The sequence below is a fragment of the Lipotes vexillifer genome, unplaced genomic scaffold (assembly GCF_000442215.2).
Source record: "Lipotes vexillifer unplaced genomic scaffold, Lipotes_vexillifer_v1.1 scaffold1315, whole genome shotgun sequence".
Classification (NCBI taxonomy): Eukaryota; Metazoa; Chordata; class Mammalia; order Artiodactyla; family Lipotidae; genus Lipotes; species Lipotes vexillifer.
The window spans coordinates 1,664,101-1,688,890 of NW_006785785.1; the positions used below are offsets into that span (position 1 = coordinate 1,664,101).

Genomic DNA, 24,790 nt, shown 5'->3' on the forward strand with positions numbered 1-24,790 from the left:
TAATGTTTCCTTATTATCCTCTTAAAATGTTTGAAGGATAATGATAACCCCTCCTTTATCTTTTTTTTTTTTTTTTTTTTTTTTTTTTTTTTTTTTTTTTTTTTTTTTTTTTTTTTTTTTTTTTTTTTTTTTTTTTTTTTTTTTTTTTTTTAACACAGAAGTTACTCTTTAATTTTTGCTTCAAGAAGCAGGGATCAGTGACTACAGATCTCATACTATTAAGAATTCGTAGAAGGGAAATTTCATAATTAAATTGAAAGATTATTTTTAAATTTTTATTAAAGTATAGTTGATTTACAATGTTGTGTTAGTTTCAGGTATATAGAAGAGTGATATATACACACACACACACACACACACACACACACACACACACATATATATATATATATATACATACACACATATATATACTCTTTTTCAGATTCTTCTCCATTATAGGTTATTACAAGATATTGAGTATAGCTCCCTGTGCTTTCCTTTAATCTTGACATTGGTAATTTGTATCTTGATGTCCTTAGCTATAAATTTATCAGTTGTATTTGAAAAGACCAGTATTTTGCTTTCAGTGATTTTCTCTGTTCATCTTGTATTTCACTGATTTCTGCTCTTTATAATTTTCTTCCTTCTATTTATATTGGGTTTACGTTGCTCTTCTTTTTCTGGTTTCTTAAGATGAGAATTTAGATAATTATTTTTAGATCTTTTTGCCTTTTCTAATATAAACACTTAAAGTGGTAAACTGTCCCCTAAGTGCTGCTTTACCTGCATGACACAAAGTTTGACACACTGTATCTTCATTATTGTTCAGGGAAAAATATTTTCTAATTCCCCTTGTGATTTCTTCTTCGATTCGTGAGTTATTTAGAAGTATGCTGCTTAGGGACTTCCCTGGCAGTCCAGTGGTTAAGACTTCACCTTCCAATGTCGGGGATGCAGGTTCGATCCCTGGTCGGGGAACTAGGATCCCACATGCCTCAGGGACAAAGGACCAAAATATAAAACAGAAGCAATACTGTAGCACAGTATTGCTTTAAAAGTGGTCCACATTAAAAAATCTTAAAAAAAAAAAAAGTATGTTGCTTAATTCCAAGTATTTGAGGATTTCCCAGTGATATTATTCTCAGTTGATCTCTATTTAATTCTTTTTTTTTTGGTATCATAAAACATATCCTGTATGATTTTAATTTTTAAAAATCTGTTATGACTTGTTTTATGGCCCAGTACCTAATCTATCTTAATGAACATCCCATGTACACTTGGAAAGAACATGTATTTTGTGGTTGTTGGGGGTAGTGTTCTATAAATATCAATTAGGTCAGAATGGTTGATGGTGTTGTTTGTATCTTCTATATCTTTGCTGATATTTTATGTAGCTGTTCTATCAATTACTTAGAGAGGGTTACTGAAATCTTCATCTGTGATTGTGAAATTGTCTGTTTCTCCCTCTAATCTGTCCATTTCTGCTGCCTGTATACTAAAGCTCTGTTATTAGGTACATAGACATTTATGATTTTTAAAACTTCCTGATGAATTGACCTTTTTTTAAATCACTGTGCAATGTAATAATCTTACCAACATTGGTATTATTTTCCCAACATCTTTTAGTTCTCCTTTATAATTACTTTAAATTCTCCATAATACCACTTAGGTTTGAACTTTAAAGGATGCAGACCTCTAAATGTCCTTTCCACTTGTACTAAAATGCCATTATCTCCTCCCAGCTCTTGCACACTGAAGATCCTAGATAGCTCTAAATTAATATTAAAGGAAGAACTGTTTAGTAACCTGTATGTTGGCAAAATTTTTATTAACCTTTCTCACAGTTGCTGGGTTTTGTGATATTCCACACAGGCAGAGATTATTTGGGGCAAATGGCTAACTACAGAATATTAAGTGGAGGGATCAATGCTGAGTGATTTTTTAAATGATCTGTTTCAAGAGATACATCAGATTTCAAGTTGATCTCCAGGAAGTGGAGGGCTGAAAGTTAGTATGCATCGACACTAAAATTCAAGTAAATGACAACTAGAGAACCACACACAGATTTCAATTTTTTACAGAAGAATTTAAAACACAGTCATTATTTCATTTCAGAGCAAATGAGGCAGAAACATTTCAGTTCTGAAACTATGACAGAGCATTCAGCAATATGACATTTACCCCTAGATGTTTACTATTATGTAGCTTTGATTTTCTAAATGTATTTGAATCATACAAATATCTACATGCTTTTTTCCTCTCAGTTATTTGGGAAACTTCAAAAAGGGTAGTCACACCCAGAGCTCTTTAAGCATTTGGCTAGAATTTAATCTGAATAAACTGTGTCGTGAGCAAGTATAGAAAAACATTTATGGGCTTAAACAGCTCAGTGATCCCTACTGGTCCATAACTGTTCTAAATATCTGTAATTTTCAAAAGTTGTGTCAATGTACCTAAGAAAACTGTAAAGACAAAATAAAACATTGGGGCCTGAGCACCTACTGTGGTTAACTACCCAAACCCATGGGGGCATTTTGGTAGAGAGCCACCTACAGAGCAAGCAAACCCAAATATGTACTGAGGGCCCACAAAGTAACAGCTGATTCCTCACAGTTATTAAATTTAATCTTCATAAAAACACTATGGTATTGTTGCATTCCTTTTGCAGATGTAGAACCAGGCTTTGAAAGATTAAGTGGCTCACCAAAGGCGACATGGTCATAAGTGGTAGCTATGGGATTTGAACCCAGATCTCCTGACACTAGATGTGGTATTTGCTCTACTTTGCCAGAGAAACCTATAGATCAGGAGTTGGCAAACTTTTTCTGTAAAGGGCCAGATCCTTTAAGCTTTGCAAACCATACGGTCTCTTAACTCCGTTCTTGTAGTAAGTAAACAGCCATAGATAATATGTAAGTAAATGAGTATAGCTGTGTTCCAATAACAGGTGGTGGACTGGTCCAGGGGTTGTGGCCCAGGGGCTTTGGCCCAGGGGTTGTGGTTTGCTGATCCCCGCTACAGATTAAAACATACAAGCAAACCATAAAAGAATTAGGCTCTAAAGTTTCCCATCTACTGACTTTCAGAGACATTTTCATTACTGCTCCCTTACTCTACTCAATGACACACAATAATTATGATTTCACTGTAAATTCATCTTCCAGTTCCTAGGTCTTCCACAGTGCCAACTTTCCTCTCTCTAACACAAATTCTAGCTTTGATGATGATCACTTTACGGGAGTGATCAAAACCTTTTTTTTTTTAAACAGTGAGGACCAATGAAGGAAAACAGATTTTTTCCCCCTCTGCTCAGTAATAATACCTTTACTGGATCCCAAAATGAAAAAACAATTTTCTGCTTTACTGAATACATTTAAATGCTAATGAAAAATTGGTACTTCTTTTTAGTTATCAAAATGCTAACGTGGAGCAAGAGAGTCATCTTTCTAACCTTCCATGTGCTTTAGGATTCAAAACATGTCTTTTTTTTTTTTTTTTTTTTTAGATTTTGGGGGTAGGAGTTTATTAATTTATTTATTTATTTTTGGCTGTGTTAGGTCTTCGTTTCTGTGCGAGGGCTTCCTCTAGTTGTGGCAAGCAGGGCCACTCTTCATCGCGGTGCGCGGGCCTCTCACTATTGCGGCCTCTCTCGTTGCGGAGCACAGGCTCCAGATGCGCAGGCTCAGTAGTTGTGGCTCACAAGCCTAGTTGCTCCGCGGCATGTGGGATCCTCCCAGACCAGGGCTCGAACCCATGTCCCCTGCATTAGCAGGCAGATTCTCAACCACTGCGCCACCAGGGAAGCCCAAAACATGTCTTCTTACACATTATTTCATTTATCTTTGAAGCAAACTCTGAAGTAGGTGTCATTATGGAGAAACTGATATTCACAGAGGTTAAGCGACTCACCCAGAGTCACTCCTTCTCTTCTGTGTAACACTGAAGAAGCAAGTACTATGCTGGGTGCAAGGAAGGAGATAAATAAAATCACACTTCCTTGCCTTTCTCCTTATCCTCTTTGTTGATCCCCGGCCTCCACCAAAACCCACATACCTAGATAAGCAATTCTGAAAAGATTCTTCTTTTTCTTGCGGTACGAGGGCCTCTCACTGTGGCCTCTCCCGTTGCGGAGCACAGGCTCCAGACGCGCAGGCTCAGCGGCCATGGCTCACGGGCCCAGCCGCTCTGCGGCATGTGGGATCTATGGATTCTTAACCACTGCGCCACCAGGGAAGCCCTGTTCTGTTTGTTTTGATGCAGAAATTATCATAGATTTAACTATGGAGCCCCGTCAAGCTGGCTCCTGTTTTTTTTTTTTTTTTTTTTTTTTTGCGGTACACGGGCCTCTCACTGTTGTGGCCTCTCCCGTTGCGGAGCACAGGTTCCGGATGCACAGGCTCAGCGGCCATGGCTCACGGGCCCAGCCGCTCCGCGGCATGTGGCATCTTCCCGGACCGGGGCACGAACCCGTGTCCCCTGCATCGGCAGGCGGACTCTCAACCACTGTGCCACCAGGGAAGCCCGCCTCTGCCTTGTTGAACTGAAAGCTGTACTTGAAAACAGATTGGACACTTTTCTGGAAAAACCAAACAGGGCATGAAGCTCTCTGGTCTTGGGCTGTTCATCACCACTTTATAAGATAATTCCCTCCAGCAACTCACCTACACTATTACAAATAAGCATTTTCAAAATTCAATGTCAAGGTAGTTATTATTTTATTTACTACTGCTTCTGAAAATTAGTTATATTTCCCCAAATATATCCTGTAGTCTCTACTGCTTCTATCCCCTTTGCACTGACGTTATTTACTATATTCCTTCATCTGTCAATATTCCCTCTGCATATAGTCAGTCCCCTGTGTCTACTGGCCTTTCTTCAACTAATTATAAAGTGTGTAATATCTAAAGTGAGGTCCTTACTTGATCCATTGCATTACCTGGTCATAAACATTTCTTCAAGATCTGATATTAATTCTTGCAGATCCTGTTGATTTGCTAATTCATATAGCTGTCCTAATGTCTTCACTACGCACATTTGGTAGTTTAAGGCATTTTTCACTTCAGGTAAGGATTTTTATTTTATTTTTTTAATTACAAGAAGATGGAGTCGCGAAGAGAGTCTGCTGAATGGAACTTTCTTAGCCCTACTTACCTCTGCAATCAGATCATGTAGCTCTCCTTCACTAGGGCAGCATCCTAATGACCTGATAATTGTTCCAATCTCTCTGGGGAAAAAAGCAGTCAATTGCTTTAGCATATAAACTCTGAAAAGACAAGTGCTATATTTCTCTAAATTATTTCAGAGCAGATGTAGCATAGCAAACAAAGTCATACAATAAATATTGCCTCAAGAGGATGGAAGATACTTTCTGAGGAAAGGAAAAGGCAGACAAGTGAACCCAAGAGAGAAGAAAGAAGTATTTGTGTTGACTGGCAAGTGCAAGCCCTGCCTGGGCCGAAATCAAAGAGTTCTAGAAAAGGAAAAGAAAGGAGGGAGAAATAAGAAAAAGAAAGGTCAGCCACTTACTAACTGGCTTTAAGTGTTAGTTAATTCTTTGGAGACTCAGTTTCCACATCTGTAAAATGAGGATGATAATTTCTAATGTGGCGAAGTCACATTAGTGGCAGAGAACCTAAAAGCATGAGCTCTAGTGGCAGACTGCTAGGGTTCAAACTCCAGCCCTACAATTTGCTAGACTGGGCAGGTTAATCCCGGTGCACATAATCCTGCCTGCGAGGTAAAAACCAGTACCTGCCTTGAAATACTCAGAACTGGACTGGGAGGGGCTAAGGGCAAAGAGCCATCGTAACATAAGCACAGCTTTCGGCAGAGCAGCCACCCAGTAAATATCAGCTACTCCCCACCCCGCCCCATGGTAATTTAATTTAATTCAACAAATAGCCTAAGGAAAGTAGAAATTATATTCAGTACCCCCTGGGTGCTGAGACAGAGGATTTATAATAGATTGTTAAATATTTCCACTTAAAATGATTAAAAAGTTGTGATATTTTGAATGTTAATTTCACAAATATTCACTTAAATATTTAGCTTCTTTACCATTCTGGCTAATATTAGTGGTGTTATATTTACTGACTATTTTACTGAGAAAATATTTGAAATAAGAATTTTTAAGTTCTTTACTTAAGGAGGCTGCAGGATGAGTATCAACTTAGGAGAAAAACCTAAAGTCAGTAACTGTGGAAGACAGGATTCTTGACGTTCACTGCTTGATCTGAAGGCCAGCTAAACATGTAAGGTCTTCAGGCCAACTCTATTTCACATCTCCCTGAGCACCTTAGGCTCAACACCTCTGCACTGCTTTTCCTGCCCACAGCCCTCATTGAGGCAGGATCTGAACAGGATGCTACTACTACACACCAAAAATATTTTATGAGATTATACTTTCTCTCAAGAAGCCCCTAAAGATGACCCATGAAACTGGCCAACACCGATGTAGTAATGTTCTTGTAACGTCAGACGGGGCTATTGCATACATTAGAACAAACAGTTCATGAGGCAGGGACAAAAAATATAATTTGAGAAGTATTCACAGATTCATCCCCTCCGTAACCTCCTAGGCCTTCTGTTCTTCGAAGCAGAGAACCGCTTCAACTCCAGACTCAGGACAAGAATAAAGGCTTCCTTAACTCACAGAGACAAAGGGAGGGTAGGGAAGGGAGATGGGAAAGGCCTGAACGCCCTTGCAGGTTAGAAATCTCAGGGAGGGGGGGTGGGACAAAAGAGAAATTTCAGGCCTGAGCCGTGCAGTACCGTAGCTACTACCTCCATCTGGCTATGGGGCACTAGCAATGTGACTAAACCAGACTGAAATGGGCTCTAAGTAAAAAATATACATGGACTTCAAAAACTTAGTGTGAAAAAAATGTAAAATATCTCATTAAAAATTTTTAATCGATTACATGTGGAAATCATAATATTTTAGACATATTAGTTAAATAAAACATATTGTTAAAATGCCCTTTCTTTTACTTCTTTAAAATATGGTTACTAGAAAATTTTAAATTATATGTGTAATACTCCTTTTGATGGTACTTTTCTAGGCAATAGCTGCCATCATGATTCACACTTTGCAAAGACAAGTACAGTACATAAAGAGAAAAGTAGAATTACAGTGTGCTGTGTCAGCAACATAATCAATCCCCTCCTTGTGCTGCTCTGAGAAACTATCAACCTTATTTCTTTATTTATTGGCCGTACCTCGCAGCATGTGGGATTTTAGTTCCCTGACCAGGGGTTGAACCCGTGCCCCCTGCAGTGGAAGCGTGGACTCTTAAACCACTGGACCACCAGGGAAGTCCCTCAACCATACTTAAATGAAGTCCTTTGTCACTGACCCAGGTCTCATGTCTTCTGCCAACATCTATGAAACAGTAACAGACTAACTTACTAGCTTTCAAGGGGGATAAAAGCAAACCATAGACTTGACATGTATAAGGATGCACAGGAGAAAATCTGGGCTGGAAGCACAGATCTGGTAACAAAGCCACGGGAGCAGAAGAGCTCCTCTAGGAAGAGCATCCCAGCTGGAACAGATGACGAGCCAGGAAGAGCTCCGAGGAGTACCTACACTGACACAATGGTCTAGTCCCCACACTAGACACAGGGAAGAGGAGCCAGGGGGTAAAAGCAGAAATTCAGGACAGGGTGGTGCCATGGAAGCTAAGGAAAGAGATGGAAAAATTGAGTCATCTTTGGTGTCAAATGCTGCTGGGAGGTCGAGTAAGACAAGTTCTGAGAAATGTCCACTGGATTTAGTGAAGAAGGAAATCAGTTCTGATTTTTTTGTTTTTGTTTGTTTTGTTTTTGAGTTTTTTGGGTTTTTTTTGCAGTACGCGGGCCTCTCACTGCTGTGGCCTCTCCCGTTGCGGAGCACAGGCTCCGGACGCGCAGGCTCAGTGGCCATGGCTCACGGGCGCAGCCGCTCCGCGGCGCGTGGGATCTTCCCGGACCAGGGCACGAACCCGCGTCCCCTGCATCGGCAGGGGGGGGGGGCGGCCGGGCGGACTCTCAACCACTGCGCCACCAGGGAAGCCCATTTCTGATTTTTGATCAAGGATGTTTCACTTGAAAGTGGGGGAGAAATCAGATTGCACTGGGTTGAGGTAGATGGATCTATAAAGTGAAGGGGAAGAAGAGATGTCTGGAGGGGGACATGGTGTCAAGGAAGATTTTTTTTTTAAATTTAAGACCAGAAAAAGGTGAGCATGTTTTAATACCAATGGGAATGAGCCAGTGCAAAGTAGAAGGCTGATGAGGGCACCGTCAACTGAGCAGGTGGGCTTCCAGAGGAGGTGGGAAGGGCTGGGCCAGGTGCTTAGTGCTGTGTCCACACAGCCATCCGATCTGAGGTCCTGCCACCAGCAAGTTGCTACCTGTGAGAGGGTGGCAGGATCCTCCTTGTAGCCTTAGAAAATTTTACTCTATCCCTCTTTCTAGTTCCCTTTGAAGAACCTATCACCATCTTCTGTTTTTCCGAGTGCATCTAGCTGGATTGTCACACTCTGCCTACGCAAACCACAGAAAACAAAGCCTAATGATGTCCTCTAAGTATGGAGAAACTTCCTTCTCTCTAGTCCTGAAACACAAAGGCCTGATGATATAAGAGAAAAGGGCAAAGACCCTTCGGCTGATGAGTCCACAGTGGCCTAAAGAACAATACAAAACTCAAGAGCTCACTTGTGCACAACGGAAAGGTCTGCTAGCTCACCCACCCTGCCTCCTGTGGAAAGTGAACCTCTTCCTCTGTGCTCCGGGGCTCTGGAAGCTGTGGTCGGGATCCCTTCCGCTGAACTTGGCACAGAGGAAGGCGATGCTACCCCCGCCTTCAGGCCTCGACATCTCAGCAGTACAGTGATCTTCCTTCTTGTTTTTCCTAAAGACTGCATCAGCCTTGGGACCCCAGGGCAACATGAGAGAGGATAAGGAGAAGCCAACACACGGCTAATGTTGACCTTTTCCTGGTCTTGGCACATGGGAAAATGGAATTTGATTAGATTTAGAAAAATACAGAAATGTGACACATCTTTGTTCTCTATTTCATATCCGTAAGCCTAGTTTGTGGCTGGGAGTGGGATATGAAGGCCTGCCTCGCCTCTGTGTGGAAAGGCAAGGTCCTCTGCCAAGAGTGAACGGGGAGGCACGGGCTCTCATCTGCCACTCACCACCACGACCTGCCTCTCTAGGCACCCGTTTTCCAGATGGCGAGCCTGGACCTCGCTCTCACACTCTAAAGCCTGTGCTTCACCGGCTCTGCTGCATATTCTCTGTGTGACCCTCCAGAACCCCTCTCCATTCTTCCCCTGCTCCACTCCCTGAGGGCCTAACCTCCTACTGCACAGGCTTCCTTGGCCCAAGGCTTCCGGTTGCAGCTGTCCAACTCAAGGCAGAGCATTGCAGGTTTCCGTTGCTGGGTCACATGCTGCCCAAAACGTAGGGGCTTAAACAACAATGAGTTCTGATTTTTCATAATTCTGTGGGTTGGCTGGACGGTTCCTCCACTGGTTTCCCCTGGGCTCACTCACACAGCTGTGTTCAGCAATTAATTAACCTACACATATGGTTGTTCAATATTCTATAGTCAACCATTCAAAATTGCCATTACCACCATCCTGGATTCTGGGCTCCTTAACTTCCATCCTGCCTGCTCTAATGATCCATAACCCTGAGCATCTCTAACTTTTACTTTCCTGTTCCTGCAAAGCACTGCTGGAAGAAAATAATTAACAAAAAAACAAAACAACCATGGCCCACTACAAATTCATGCCATCCAGCATCAAGTGTCCTGGATGTCGCCTGACAATCCTTTCTTTCACCTCCTTTTGATTCCCTAGAAAACGCCTCCCAAAACAGCTCTTCTGAGGCCTCTCTTGCCTCAAGCTCCAAAGCACTGACTCCCTTAATTTCAGCAGAAAACCCCGTCACCTCCTTCACTGAACAGATGAAAACTGCTAAGGCTGGCACCATCACCAACCCTCCGACCACCTGCTCAGTCAGCTCAGGCTGCTCTAACAACACACCACAGACTGGGTGGCTTAAACCACAAACATTTATTTCTCATAGTTCTGGAGGCTTGAAGTCTGAGATCAAGGCACCAGCGGATTCGGGGTCTGGTGACCACTCTCTTCCAGGCTTGCAGACAACCACCTTCTTGCTGTGTCCTCACAGGGTGGGAGGACAGCAGGCTCTCGTCTCCCTCTTCTTCTGGGGGCCCTGATCCCATCATGGGGGCTCCACTCTCATGACGTCATCTAAAGCTAATCACCTCCCAAAGGCCCCACCTCCAAATGCCATCACATTGGGGGTTAGGGCCTCGACATACGAGTATGAATTTGAGAAGGACTCAAACATCCAGTTCATACCACCACCTTCCCGGGCACTTCCCTCACAGCACTTCAGAAGTATGTACATACCCGCTTCCTTACGCTCCCAACCTTGAAGGAATACAAAGCGCTCTTCCTAACAAAGCTAGCGCCTCTGTTTTTCTTAGTTCCAGTCTTGTCTCTTATTCTCGACACGCCTGCCGCTCTCACCGTCTGCACTCTTTTCCTTTGTTAGTTGCTTCCTCTTTTACTGTAAAACGTTCACATATCTTCCTTATCCTGAAAACATTTCTGATAGGTGCCCTACCACCTCCAACCATTCTATTTCTCAGCTTCCTTTTGCTATCACAATACTTCTTCTAAACTACTTATCTTGCAACTGTCGACTCCATTTCCCACTCATCCACCGCACACCTAACCCCTCTGCAAAATCCTGCCATCACTGGGTCTCAACCCGTCAATCAGTCCATGTCTCTCTCTCGCTCCCATGTTCCCTTCCTTATCTTCATCTGGCCCTCTCTTCTTCCTATAGCCCCCTTAAGTGGCCCCTGCCCAGTACCCTTATTTGCAAGATGATCTCTACTGTTAAAAATATTACAGAAGGCTAAGAGAATAAGAAGTATCTTAGATTTGGACAAAAAGAAGACCACTGGTATCTTAATAACAGCACTTCCAGAGGAGAGAGGAAAAGAACTGCTCCCCCCCGCCGCCCCCAAGATTGCTAGTGGTAAGAAAATCTAGACCACAAGTACAGAATACACAGTAGAGGAGGATGCCTACTGAAGAGGATGCATGTCATACCTAACGTTAGGCACAGCTCCACAACACTTACTCTGTGCCAGGCACATTCTAGCACAGTGCATATATCAACTCATCTAATCCTCATCTCACTATGAGGTAGGTACTACTATTATCTCCATTTTACAGATGAAGAAATTAAATCCCAAAGGTGTTAAAGGACTTGCCTGAGGTCACATATAGCCAATACGTTCAAGCAACGACCTCCTCAGGACTAGGGAAATCTCGGCAGCTGTGGAGAAGTCTGACAAGAGGGCTAAGTAGAGAATGGGGATGAGAACGAAAACACAATCCCTCAGGATGTGAGAAAACTAGACTAATTAGCTTTCTGGCTTAGGAATGGACATCTCCTCTAAGACTCCTAGAAAGAACAGACTTCACATCTCACTCACCTCCCTTATACCACGATCATGATTCGTACGGATGTGAGAAAAAATACCTCCTCACAACAGCTCTGTGTGGTAGGCACTGTTGTTTTACAAATGAGGAAAACTGAACCACAGAAACATCAGGTACATTTCCCAAGATCCTAGTAAACGGGATTCAGACATACACAAGCTAGAATCTATACTCTTAACCCCTGCACACTGCTGATCTCATAAATCTCAACTGAGCATTTAGCTAGGCTTAAAGGAGAACTTCTTGACTGTAACAAGTGCTTCTAAAGAAAGCTGTGGATATGCCACCCTATGAGAGCCTTGAAGATAGATCCAGGGATCACAAAATGATGACCCAAAGAACAGATGTGGCCCTCAGATAAGGCTTTGTTTAGCATAGCATTGGTTTGCTTCTTTGTTTAGAGGGGACATACATAAATATCATGAGAACTGTCCTACACTTCTGATTCACACACTTATATTACAGGCCCGGTCTATGTAGGAATCTGTGTTTATCACTCCTGGAAAATATCAACTTTGTACTGTTTAGGAATTTACCTGCAAGAAGCAGGGGAAGGAGTCAAATGGCTTCTTAAAGTTCTCCCCAAGTGGTCTGACTCTAAGATTATTTTTAAAAACACAGACACACAAAACCTGTGGCTTATAAAAGAGAATGCTTTTGTTCTCAGAGGATACACACCGGAGTATTTAAGGGAAAAGGTCCCAGTGCCTACAACTTACTCTCAAAGAGTCTAGCAAAAGGAAAATAATAATAAAATGCATAAATACATACATATAAATATATACATGTACATACATATTAATATATATGTACATATATATGGAGAAAGTGCACACAATCAAAAGCAAGTGTGGCAAAATGTTAAAAATTGGCGAATCTAAGTGAAAGTACACAAGGGTTCAGTGTACCGTTTACTATTCGTCCATAAGCCTGAAGTTTTTAAAATTTCATTTCATTCTCATAATCAAAACCAAAGTAGTAAGAAATTCTGCCTTGTATAAACTATTCATAAAACCATTTGTTCTTTCATGTTATACTATGTTTACCATTTTGGCTTGAAAAGCTGATTATTAAGGATGCCTGTGCCCTCAGTTTCACAATCAAATATATTAGTTACAACATTTTTCCTCAGTATTTTAGAATTTAATATTGAAAACTTAGCAAGATGATAGATCTACAATATTCTGTTTCATGAAGTACAAGGAGAGGTGGAGCTGGATACCAGCTACCATTCTTTCAGGTAGAAGAAAAGCGTATGAAAAGGATGGAGCCCTTTTCATCCCTCCACCAAACAATGAGAAGGCAGCACGGGGAACTGTTCCTGCTGCTGCAGGAAAAGGGCTGTTTTTAACATCTTTATTGGAGTATAACTGCTTTACAATGGTGCGTTAGTTTCTGCTGTATAACAAGGTGAATCAGCTATACATATACATATATCCCCCTATCCCCTCCCTCTTGCGTCTCCCTCCCACCCTCCCTATCCCACCCCTCTAGGTGAACACAAAGCACGGAGCTGATCTCCCTGTGCTATGCGGCTGCTTCCCACTAGCTATGTGTTTTACGTTTGATAGTGTATATATGTCCATGCCACTCTCTCATTTCGTCCCAGCTTCCCCTTCCCCCTCCCGGTGTCCTCAAGTCCATTCTCTACGTCTGTGTCTTTATTCCTGTCCTGCCCCTTGTGAGTGACTCTAACAAGCACTGGGCTCAAGCTCTCAAAGATGAGTAGCACGTCCCAGCGGAACAGTCAGATCAGCCTCTGACCCATAAGGCAGCTCAACGGGAGGTGGCTTTCTGTGGCCATTGGTTAACTGCACCGCCCTGTAAAGGCCACAGAGAGGGCGACGGAGAAGAAAATAATGCAAAGGCAAGTGAGGTGGAGAAGGGAGGTGATGTTTAAACATTCATAGCCCCTTCCTCTCTTGTGTGCTCTTTCTTCAAATGATACCGGATGAGGTATCATATTTCAAGAGGCCTCCCGGGTCCCTAAATAGAGTCCTCTGAGAGGACAGTAAAGGGAAATGACAGCAGAAGCAAAGGTAACTCGGAACTTCTCTTTTTCTCGCAGGTCCTGAGGCACCAAAGACCGAATGATCCCCTGGGGTCCTCTGACATTATAATCCTAGTGCCATGAACACAGGACGCAGCAGAAGGGTCAGGTGGGCTCTGAAGAACTCAAGATGGATCTGGGTGGGGCTGAGACCCTGGCCATTCTGAAAAAAACCATATTGTGAACATTCAGCCCCATGTGTTGTAAGGCTCCTAAAGGTGAGCTAAGAAAAAAAGAGAAATGCAAGAAAGAACAGAGGCCAGAAAAAGACCAGACCATTAATTTTTTAGGAAGAGAGAGGTCTGAAAAGGAAGAGATCTAAGAAGGAAAACATAAGAAAACACTGAAAGAGGTGAAAATATAGCTTTAGGAGGCAAGAAATAGAAATGTCAATGCTTAATGAAAATAAAAGAAAGAAGTTCAGAAATAAGAGGAAATAAGATAGTAGACAGGAACTAGAAAATGAAATAAAAATATGAAATAAGAAAGTAATTGATAGAATTATATATAATATTAAGGCTGATTAACCTATTTAACTTCTACTGAATAAGATTTTGAATCAAGTGAATTGATTGAATTTTTTTTTTTTTTTTTTGCAGTATGCGGGCCTCCCACTGCCGCGGCCTCTCCCGTTGCGGAGCACAGGCTCCGGACGCGCAGGCTCAGCGGCCATGGCTCATGGGCCCAGCCGCTCCGTGGGATCTTCCCGGACTGGGGCACGAACCCGTGTCCCCTGCATCGGTAGGCAGACTCTCAACCACTGCACCACCAGGGAAGCCCGAAAATTATTTTAAACTAACCTTTTAAAATAATTTTAATATTATTAAAATTATTAAAGTACTTGAAATTATTAAAGTCACCTTTAAAAAACTATATAAAAAACATATTGACGTCAAAGTAGTAAAATAAAATTAAAAGTTTTTAAATTTTAATAATTTCTTCTAAAGTCTTTCTGTTAGGCTTTTGGAAGAGTAAAGAGAGAGAGAAGGCATAAACAAATTCATTTGTGTACAGGAGTGTGCATGTGGTCAACTGGTTCCTCAGGAGGAAAAGCCCTGATCAGGAGTATCTGCATCTCTATCGGTCAGTTTAAAGATGCCAATCTGAGGTCACTCAAGGAGGAGCTGGGAAGAGATGCATAATAGCACACCATCACATGGTACCCTCACCATACAGGAGACATAAGTCATCTCCAGAGCATAAATAAGTCAAAAACATAGTAATTAGGAAGTGGTAAGTTTTGAGTATTTGTTACTTTTGTTATTTTTCACTGGTAATAAAAATATTTATTTTACATTTTACATAGAACAACTTGGAAAAGTATAGAATGTTTAATAAGTTTGTGTGTCACCCTCGTGCAGGAGCCACACTAATTTCTCCATACCATTCCAATTTTAGCCTAAGTGCTGCCCACGCGAGCACATTTGCTTTTAGTGTCATTTACTCGTAAGTTTATATAACTTATTTTTTATGAGTTAGGTTTTGACAGTGGCTTGCAGGATTGCTGAAAACTTACTTATCAGTTCTTGTGAGCTGGTACAAGTCAACATGATTTCACTCCAGCTCACCACTGATCCTGTGAGTCCCAACCACGTCATTTAACAGGTCAAGTGACTTCTGCCCTGCCATCTCTAGACAGATGCATCTCCTGAACAACCAGCGCGGTTAGGACCAACTCACTTGTGTTCGGTTAGGATCAACTCACTTGTGTTCTACCATATACACAAACCAGAAACGAATACAACCTATGTAAAAAAAAAACAAAAAACTTTTTCTTTTGGAAAAAAATTTTCTTCCTTTTAAATTAATTTCATGGACTTTTTTCAGTGAAGTCCGATTTTAAGGACTTGAAGTGAAACAACTGATTTTCATTTTCTCTGAAAGCCCTACCAAAATTGAGGCGTTGGTAATTTTTTTTAAATTCCATGAGGGACTTCCCTGGTGGCACAGTGGTTAAGAATCCGCCTGCCAAGGCAGGGGACACGGGTCCGAGCCCTGGTCCGGGAAGATCCCACATGCCACAGAGCAATTAAGCCCGTGCGCCACAACTACTGAGCCTGCATTCTAGATCCTGTGAGCCACAACTACTGAATCCCCCGCCTAGAGCCCGTGCTCCGCAACAAGAGAAGCCACTGCAAAGAGAAGCCCGCCCACACAACGAAGAGTAGCCCCCTCTCGCCACAACTAGAGAAAGCCCGTGCACAGCTATGAAGACCCAACACAGCTGAAAAAATAAATAAATACATTTATAAAAAGTAAAGTCCTTAAAATCTGCAGAGACATTTCTTTTATCAGAGTAGATTTCTCTTACATTGATAAGAACTGCAAACTAACTCCAAAAGCCTTTTTGGTTAAATACTGGTTTAACTTTGGTTAAGAATTTGTTTCCATAGCTGCACTATATACAGAGTAGTAGATATGGAGGTGAAATCATTGCACAACAAATGAGCCACAATAAGGTTGTCCAATAGTGGCATCATCATTTAATTTACATACGGCAATTGGACCACTTAAAATGTTTGGCCAGGGGCAGGCTGGCTCTTGGTAGGCTGTTTTTGGTGAGTGCAGTATCATGTTCCTGACACAAGGTGGAGCCAGTGGCATTGAGCTAGGTTGTGAGTCTTCAGCTTAGGGGCAGTCTAAAGGTCAAAAAGACCACAAAGTGAAAACCTGATTCAGGATAACTGCAATTCTAAGGGAGAAAAGAATAGGCAAAATATTGTACCTCCTCTATGAAATAGCTGACACTAGGCTAAGTATGAGAAAATGTTTAAAACAATTCAAAAATGTATAAGAAGGAACAAAGCAGGATTTGAAAATGACTTTTATTTATTCAACAAATATTTTTGAACACTACTATGTGTCAGGTAGAATAGAAAACAAAACAAAGATCTTGGCCTTGTGGAAGGCATTTTTTCAGAGACTAATCTTATTTTGGCAAAGCCATGACATGAAGCTGAAATAATGCCTCATCTCCTTATTTAACAGAACTACTCTGTTCAAAGAAAGGCCTTGGGACTTCCCTGGCAGTCCAGTGGTTAAGACTTCGCACAGCACTGTTCGCAATAGCCAAGACATGGAAACAACCTAAACGTCCAACGACAGATGAATGGATAAAGAAGATGTGATACATTTATACAACAGAATACTACTCAGTCATAAAAAGAATGAAATAATGCCATTTGCAGCAACACGGATGGACTTAGAGATTATCATAGTAAGAAAAGTAAGTCAGAAAGACAAATACCATATGATATCACTTATATGTGGAATCTAAAATATGACACAAATGAACTTATCTATGAAACAGACTCACAGACATAGAGAACAGACTTGTGGTTGCCAAGGCGGAGGGGGCTGGAGGAGGAATGGATGGGAGTTTGGGATTAGCAGATGCAAACTATTACATATAGAATGGATAAACGACAAGGTCCTACTACATAGCACAGGGAACTATATTCAATATCCTATGATAAACCATAATAGAAAAGAATGTATATATGTATAACTGAATCACTTTACTGTGAATAAAATACTTGAATTAAAAAAAAAAAAAAGACTCTGTGCTTCCACTGCAGGGGGCGCAGGTTCGATCCCTGGTCAGGAACTAAGATCAGGCATGCCGCACAGCACAGCCAAAAAAAAGAGAAAAAAGAAAAGGCCTCTTTCTCCAAAGTTCTCTATAATAAGTGAGGATCATTCTTCCACTGCTAAAATATGCTTTCTGAAAACCTTCTGTTATTTCTTATAGTTTCCTATCAGCTACAGTTCACAGCCTCCAAATGAGGGACTCTGGATCTACTGTGTATTCATAAAAAAAAAGCTCTATAAAATATTGGGCATTATAGAGAGAGATACAATAAATAAATAAGTTAATGACATCTTTACTTTTACATCTGCTATGGCTCAGACACTGCCCTAAGCACTGTGGTTACTGTCATGAATTAAATAGACTAGGTCCCTGCTCTAACCATGGAACTCACAATCAGGTAGGAGAAAGTACACACACGTACACACACACACACACACACACACACACACACACAGACACACAAATAAGTATGAGATAATTTTAGGCAGTGATAAATACTATCAAGAAATCACAGACTTCCCTGGTGGCACAGTGGTGAAGAATCCACCTGCCAGTGCAGGAGACACAGGTTAGAGCCCTGGTCCGGGAAGATCCCAAATGCCACGGAGCAACGAAGCCCTTGTGCCGCAACTACTGAGCCTGCACTCTATAGCCCGTGAGCCACGACTACTGAGCCCATGTGCCACAACTACTGAAGCCCGCACACCTACAGCCCGTGCTCTGCAACAAGAGAAGCCACCGCAACGAGAAGCCCGCGCGTCACAACGAAGAATAGCCCCCGTTCGCCACAACTAGAGAAAGTCCGCACGCGGCAGCGAAGACCCAATGCAGCCAAAAATAAATAAATAAATAAATTTATTTTTTAAAAAAAAGAAATCACCATCACCACCACCATCATCATCATCACCATCACCATTATCATAACTGTATTAGTCTACTAGAGCTGCCATAACAAAATACCATGACTGGGTGGCTTAAAGAACAGAAATTTATTTTCTCACAGTTCTGGAGGTTAGAAGTCCAAGATCAAGGTGCTGGCCAGTTTAGTTTCCTGAGGCCTCTCTCCTTGCCTCGCACATACCTGTCCTCTTGCTGTGTCCTCACATGGTCTTTCCTCTGTGTGCCTGCATCCCTGGTATCTCTCTGTGTGTTCAAATTTCTTCTTGTAAGGCCACAAATCAGATTAGATTAGGACCTGCCCTAATGCACTCATTTCAACTTACTCACTTCTTTAAAGACCTTATCTCCAAATAAGATTATATCCTGAGGTGCTGGGCACTGGAGACATAACTTGTGGGGTAACACAATTCAGCCCATAACAAGAATAATAATTATTACTATATTCCTACTCTTACCATCATTCTCTGACCACCATTCTTGCCCGGACTGCTGCCATAGCCCTCAGGCAGTCATTCGGCTTCCGCTCTTACCAATCACCTCAAAGCCTTCTCCTCACGGCAGCCAGAACAATCTTCTAAAAGTGAAAATCACAGCACGCATTTCCTCTGCTTAAGGCCCTCCAGTGGCTCTCCAATGCACTGAAAATCTAAACTCACTTTCATGACCTACAAGGCTCCACTTAATTTGGCCCCTGCTGGCCTTTCTGACTTGATCTTATACCACTCTCCTCACAGCTACATGGTTTTTTTTCGCTTTTCTCCAACACACAAACCGCTTCTCTTCATACGGCCTTCATATTTGCTCTCCCCCAGTTCATCACATGGCTGTCTCCTAATCTTAAATATCTTAACTCAAAAATTACCTCCAGAGAAACTCTCCCTGACCAGAATGTTTAAATTGTTTCATCCCACCTAATCACCCCTGCTTCTCTAATACATCATCCTATTATTAATTTATAGCACATTTTATTACCTCATCCTGTTTTAATTACTTTATAGCACTTATTACTACGTGAAATTATATCTATTTATCTGTTTGCTTGTATACTGTCTGTCTCTTCTTTCTAAAATACAAGTTCCATAAGGACAGAAGCCTTTCACTGCTGTATTTCAACACTCAGGAGCTCACACCTAATAGGGACTCAGTAAATATACGCCGAATAATAAATGAATACTTTTCCATACATTCACTCATTTAATTCTCACATCAATCCATATTATAATACCCACTTTAAAAATAAGGAAACTGGAACTCAGAGAAGTCACTTGACCCACCCTATAGGAACATGACTAGTATGGAGCAGAACTGGAAGCTGGTCCCCAACCTCTGACTCCTGAGATTCTGTCCCTCAGCATTCTTTGCAATAACACCTTCTTAGAACAAATCATGGTGGTTAGTGTAATTTGGGATGAAAAGTAGTGACAGAGAAAAAGACTCAGATGCAGATCTGAATCACTATGCCTTTTGCATTTTTCTCATGGATGTTTTGGTTATAACAAGGGTTTAATAAATGTTTACTAAATTAATTGACTAGAACATTTTTCATTGTTGTAAAAGGGCTAAATAATTCCAAATTCAACATGGCCAAATGGCTGCTCACTGCCCAAACAAAGCAAACAAATAAAAAGCTTAAGAGATAACACTGAAACACCATTGGGCAAACACTACAGTAATCATTGTTATGGATAAGATCAACCAATGGATACTAAAATTAGTGGGCAAATATTGAGGAGAAATAGGATGTTTGCATGGCCTTGAAATATCTCCCCAGGATATTTACTAATTACAAAGGGGAAAATAACAACCTTATAGTGGGGAAAATCTGGCAGACACTACCTTAACCAAGAGAGCAAGGTTAACATCAGCACTGAGATATATCAACATCAAGTACCCCAGCCATGGTGCTCTGAGAAAAATACAAAATCACTTCTATGGTATTCTTGCCAAAAACGCATTACCTCAATCTATGCATGACAAAACATTTGACATACCCAAACTGAGGGACATTCTACAAAATCACTGAGCAATACTTTTCACAAGTATCAAGGTCATGAAAGACAGAAAGATTGAAGAACTGTCACAGAATGGAGGACCTAAAGAGATACAATAACCAAATACAACATAGGATTCTGCATTGGATCCTGGAAGAGAGAAAGGAGATTAGTAGAAAAGCTGGTACAAATCAGTAAGATCTATAGGTGGAGTTCATGGCTTTGAACAAATGTTAATTTCTTGATTTTGATAACTGTGCTATGGTTATATAAGATACGACCATTAGAAGAAGCTGGTCGAAGGATACACAGGAATACTCTGTACTATTTTTGCATTTCTGTAACTCTAAAATTAATTTCAAAATAAATGTTTTTTAAAACATCAAAAAGATTAAATTTTAAAATAATGGCATACTAAGTTCCTTTTTGCTCTATGGGCAAAGAATGAAGATTTCTGGTTAATCAAATATTTTTAAAGAGTTACCACTTTTACATATTAGGGATATTAGCCATTTGCAATATAACATTCTCTCAAGTTGTCATTTATCTCTTGATTTTTCAATGTGTTTTTAGCTTGAAAAACTACTTTTAAGCAGAATATGTCAATGTTTTTACTTCTGGATTTTGTTTTGTTTTGGTTTGGTTTTTTTTTTTTTTTTTTTTTTTTTTTTTGCGGTACACGGGCCTCTCACTGTTGTGGCCTCTCCCATTGCGGAACACAGGCTCCGGACGCGCAGGCTCAGCGGCCATGGCTCACGGGCCCAGCCGCTCCGTGGCATGTGGGATCTTCCCAGACTGGGGCACGAACCCGTGTCCCCTGCATCAGCAGGCAGACGCTCAACCACTGCGCCACCAGGGAAGCCCCAATGGATTTTAGTTTGAGTCATTTTCTCTACTCCAAGTTCATAAAGGAATTCATCCACTTATTTTTTTTAATACTTGTAAGATTTTATGTTTTACACTTAGATTTTTGTTGCATATAGACTTTACCTTGGTATACAACCTGAAGTACAGACCTAATTTTATATATTTTTAAATAGCTATCTAGTTGTTAAGTCTATCTTTTCCCCACTTACTGGAGATGTCACCTATATCAATGTATTACTTTTCCACTGGCACTTGGGACTATTTCTGAATTTTCTGTTCTATTTCACTGGTCTGTTATGCCATACTCTTTTAATTGCAAAGGATTTGTAATATGTTTTAATATCAAATAAAGCTAAATTTACCTCCTTGCTCTCCTTTATCTGAATTTTCTTGGCCATTCTGCTTATCCATTTTTTCATATGAACATTAAATTCACTTGTCTAGCTCCAGAAAAGAATTTGTTGGTATTTTAACTGTGTTTATATTAAGTTTATAAGTTGATTTAGGACTACTTGACATCTTTGTGATTTCAAGTACTCCTATCCAAAAACACGGTACGTCTTTCCATTTGTTCAAGTCTATTTTTATATATTTTTCAGGTTTTCCTAATGTAGCACTGTATTTTTTTTGTTATATTTATGTCTATACATTTTAACTTTTTTGGTGCTATTGTAAATGGGTCTTACCTTTCATTATACCACCTAACTGGTCGTTATTGGTATAACTGAAATCTTTTGCTTTCTGTATATTAAATTCATTTCCTACAACTTCATTAAACTTTCTTTTTCTGTGCAGTAATTTTTCCACTGACTTTTTGGGTTTTCTAGATATTTCATGATTTCATATCTGCAAATAGAGACAGTTCTCTTTCTTCTACCTTTTCTACATTCTACCATTTTGTGTCCAATACTTATGCCTCTGTTATTACTTGTCTAACTGCTGGCTAAAATAAAGCCTCTAATACTAAATAATAATGGGGAATATGGATATTCTTATGTTGCTCCTGAATTTAATGGAAATGCTGATTGTGTGTCCTCATTAAGTAAGAAACTGGATTTTAGGCTGAGATATACATATTTCATGTTACGGAACTATTTCCTCAAAATCTGTTTCATTGCGTGTGATGGCTAATTTTATGTGTCAACTTGATTGGGCTTAAGGGATGCCCAGTTGGCTGGTAAAACATTGTTTCTGAGTGCATCTGTCAGGGTGTCTCCAGAATCTAGCATTTGAATCTGTAGACCTAGTAAAGAAGATTGCCCTCCCCAACTTAATTGGGCATCATTCAATCTGCTGAGGTCCTGAATAGAACAAAAAAGCAGAAGAAGGGCAAATTTGTTCTCTTTGCTTGAACTGAAACATGCATCTTCTCCTGTCCTTGGACAACCATCCCCTGGTCCTCAGGGCTTCAGGCTCAGAGTGAATTACACCACTGGCTTTTTGATTCTCCAGCTTGCAGATGGCAGATCATGGGACTTCTTGGCCTACATAATTACATGAGCCAATTCCTAAAATAAATCTCTTCTCTTTCTCTTTCCTTCTCTCTCTCTGTATTTTAAAGATATACATGTCTTTAAAATCATGAATGTGTGCTGAAGTCTGTCAAATGCCTCTTAAGTATCTATAAATATGATCCTATGCTATTTCTTCTCAGGTCTACTAATATGATGAAATACATTAATACACTCCGCAACACAGAACTATTCTTTCATTCCTGATATAAATCCCATTTTGCTTTAATATGCTATTGCATTTTGTTGCAAGTATTTTATTTATAATTTTTGTATAGATGTTCATAAGTAAGATTGTTTTGTAGGGTTTTTTAATGCAATCTTTATTAAGTTTTGGGTATCAATATTATAGTCACTTCAGTAAAAGAATTTGAAAGTTTTTCTTCTTTTCTTATTTTCCAGAAGAGATTAAGTATCATTGGGAGTAAAATATTTTTAGGTTTGAAAAAATTATATGAAACCATCTGGATTGAAGCCTTTTTGTGAAAGAGGTCTTTTTTTAAAATTTATTTATTTTATTTATTTTTATTTTTGGCTGCATTGTATCTTTGTTGCTGTGTGCAGGCTTTCTCTAGTTGTGGCGAGCGAGGGCTACTCTTGGTTGCGGTGTGTGGGCTTCTCATTGCAGTGGCTTCTCTTATTGTGGAACACAGGCTCTAGGCATGCGGGCTTCAGTAGTTGTGGCACACGGGCTCTAGGGCGCAGGCTCAATAGTTGTGGCACACGGGCTTAGTTGCTTTGCAGCATGTGGGATCTTCCCAGACCAGGGCTTGAACCCGTGTCCCCTGCATTGGCGATTCTTAACCACTGCACCACCAAGGAAGCCCTGAAGAGCTCTTTGAAAACTTGCCTACTGATTCTATGTAATTTAGTGTGTTTAGATTTTCTACCATTACTGGGATCAGTTTCTCTGTTTGTTTTGTTTCGCTTTTTATTTTCGGCAATTGACTTTTTTTTAAGTGTATAATTCAGCGGTTTTCAGTGTATTCACAATGGTGAGCAGCCATTACCACTACTAATCCTAGAACATTTTCATCACCTCCAAAAGTATCCCCATACCTGTTAGCAGTCACTTCTCATTCTCCTCTCCCCCTACCTCCTCGCCATCATTAATCTACTGTCTGTCTCTATGGACTTGCCTATTATGGACATTTCATATAAGTGTCATACAATATATGGCCTTTTTTGTCTGGCTTCTTTCACTTAGCATAATGCTTTCAAGGTTCATCCATGCTGTAGCATGTATCAATACTTCATTCACTTTTTATGGCTGAATAATATCCATTATGTGGATATACCACATTTCCTTATCTATTCATCAGCTGATGGAAATTTGAATTGTTTCTACTTTGGGAGTATTATGAATAATGCTGTTATGAACATTCATACACAAGTTTTTATGTGGACATTTTTCATTTCTCTTGGGTATATACTTAGGAATGAAATTCCTGGGTCATATGGTAACTCTATGTTTATATTTTTGAAGAACTACAAATTTGTTTTCTAAAGTGACTGCACCATTTTAGATTCCCACCAGGAGAGCATGAGGGTTGCAATTTCTCCACATCCTCACCAACATTTGTTACTTTACTTTTTAAAATTATCCTAGTAGATCTGAAGTAGTATTTCATTGTGATTTTGACTTCCTTTTCCCTAACAACTAATGCTGTTTGGCATATATTTATGTGCGTATTAGCCATTAAATGTGTTCTTTGGAGAGATATCTATTCAAATCTTTTACCGACTTTATAAATGGGTTATTTGTATTTTTATTATTGAGATATAAGAGTTCTTATATATTCTGGATGCTGGACCCTTATCAGATATATAATTTGCAAATATTTTCTCCCATTCTGTGGCTGTCTTTTTGTTTTCTTTATGGTGTCCACTGAAGCACAGAAGTTTTGAATTCTGATGAAATCCAACTTACCTATTTTTTCTCCCTTGGTTGCTTATGCTTCACGTGTCATATCTAAGAAACCACTGCCTAATCCTTGGTCACAAAGATTTACACCTATGTTTTCTTCCAAGAGTTTATGTTTCTTCCTCTATTTTGAGTTAAGTTTTGTATATGGTATGCTTCATTCATTTGCATGTGGATATCCAGTTGTACCAGCACCATTTGTTGCAAAGCCTATACTTTCTCCACTGAATTGACTTGCCAACTTTGTTGAAGATCAATTGACCATAAATGTAAGGGTTTATTTCTAGACTCTCAACTCTGTTCCACTGATCTACATGTCTAGCTTTATGCCATATGCCAGTATCACAGAGTCTTTATTACTGTAGCTTTGAAGTAGATTTTGAAATAAGAAGTGTGAGATCAACTTCTTTTTCAAGATTGTTTTTGGCTATTCTAG

At 40.2% G+C, this 24,790-nt stretch overlaps 1 protein-coding gene across 1 annotated transcript in view; it reads right to left on the reverse strand.

Annotated features, from left to right (window-relative positions):
* Positions 1-24,790, reverse strand: part of DRC8 (dynein regulatory complex subunit 8) — a 129,639-nt gene that overhangs the window by 18,173 nt on the left and 86,676 nt on the right. Inside the window, exon 3 of the mRNA XM_007458082.1 lies at positions 5,134-5,206. Within this exon, the coding sequence (XP_007458144.1) occupies positions 5,134-5,206 (73 nt within the window). The remainder of the gene's footprint in view (positions 1-5,133; positions 5,207-24,790) is intronic.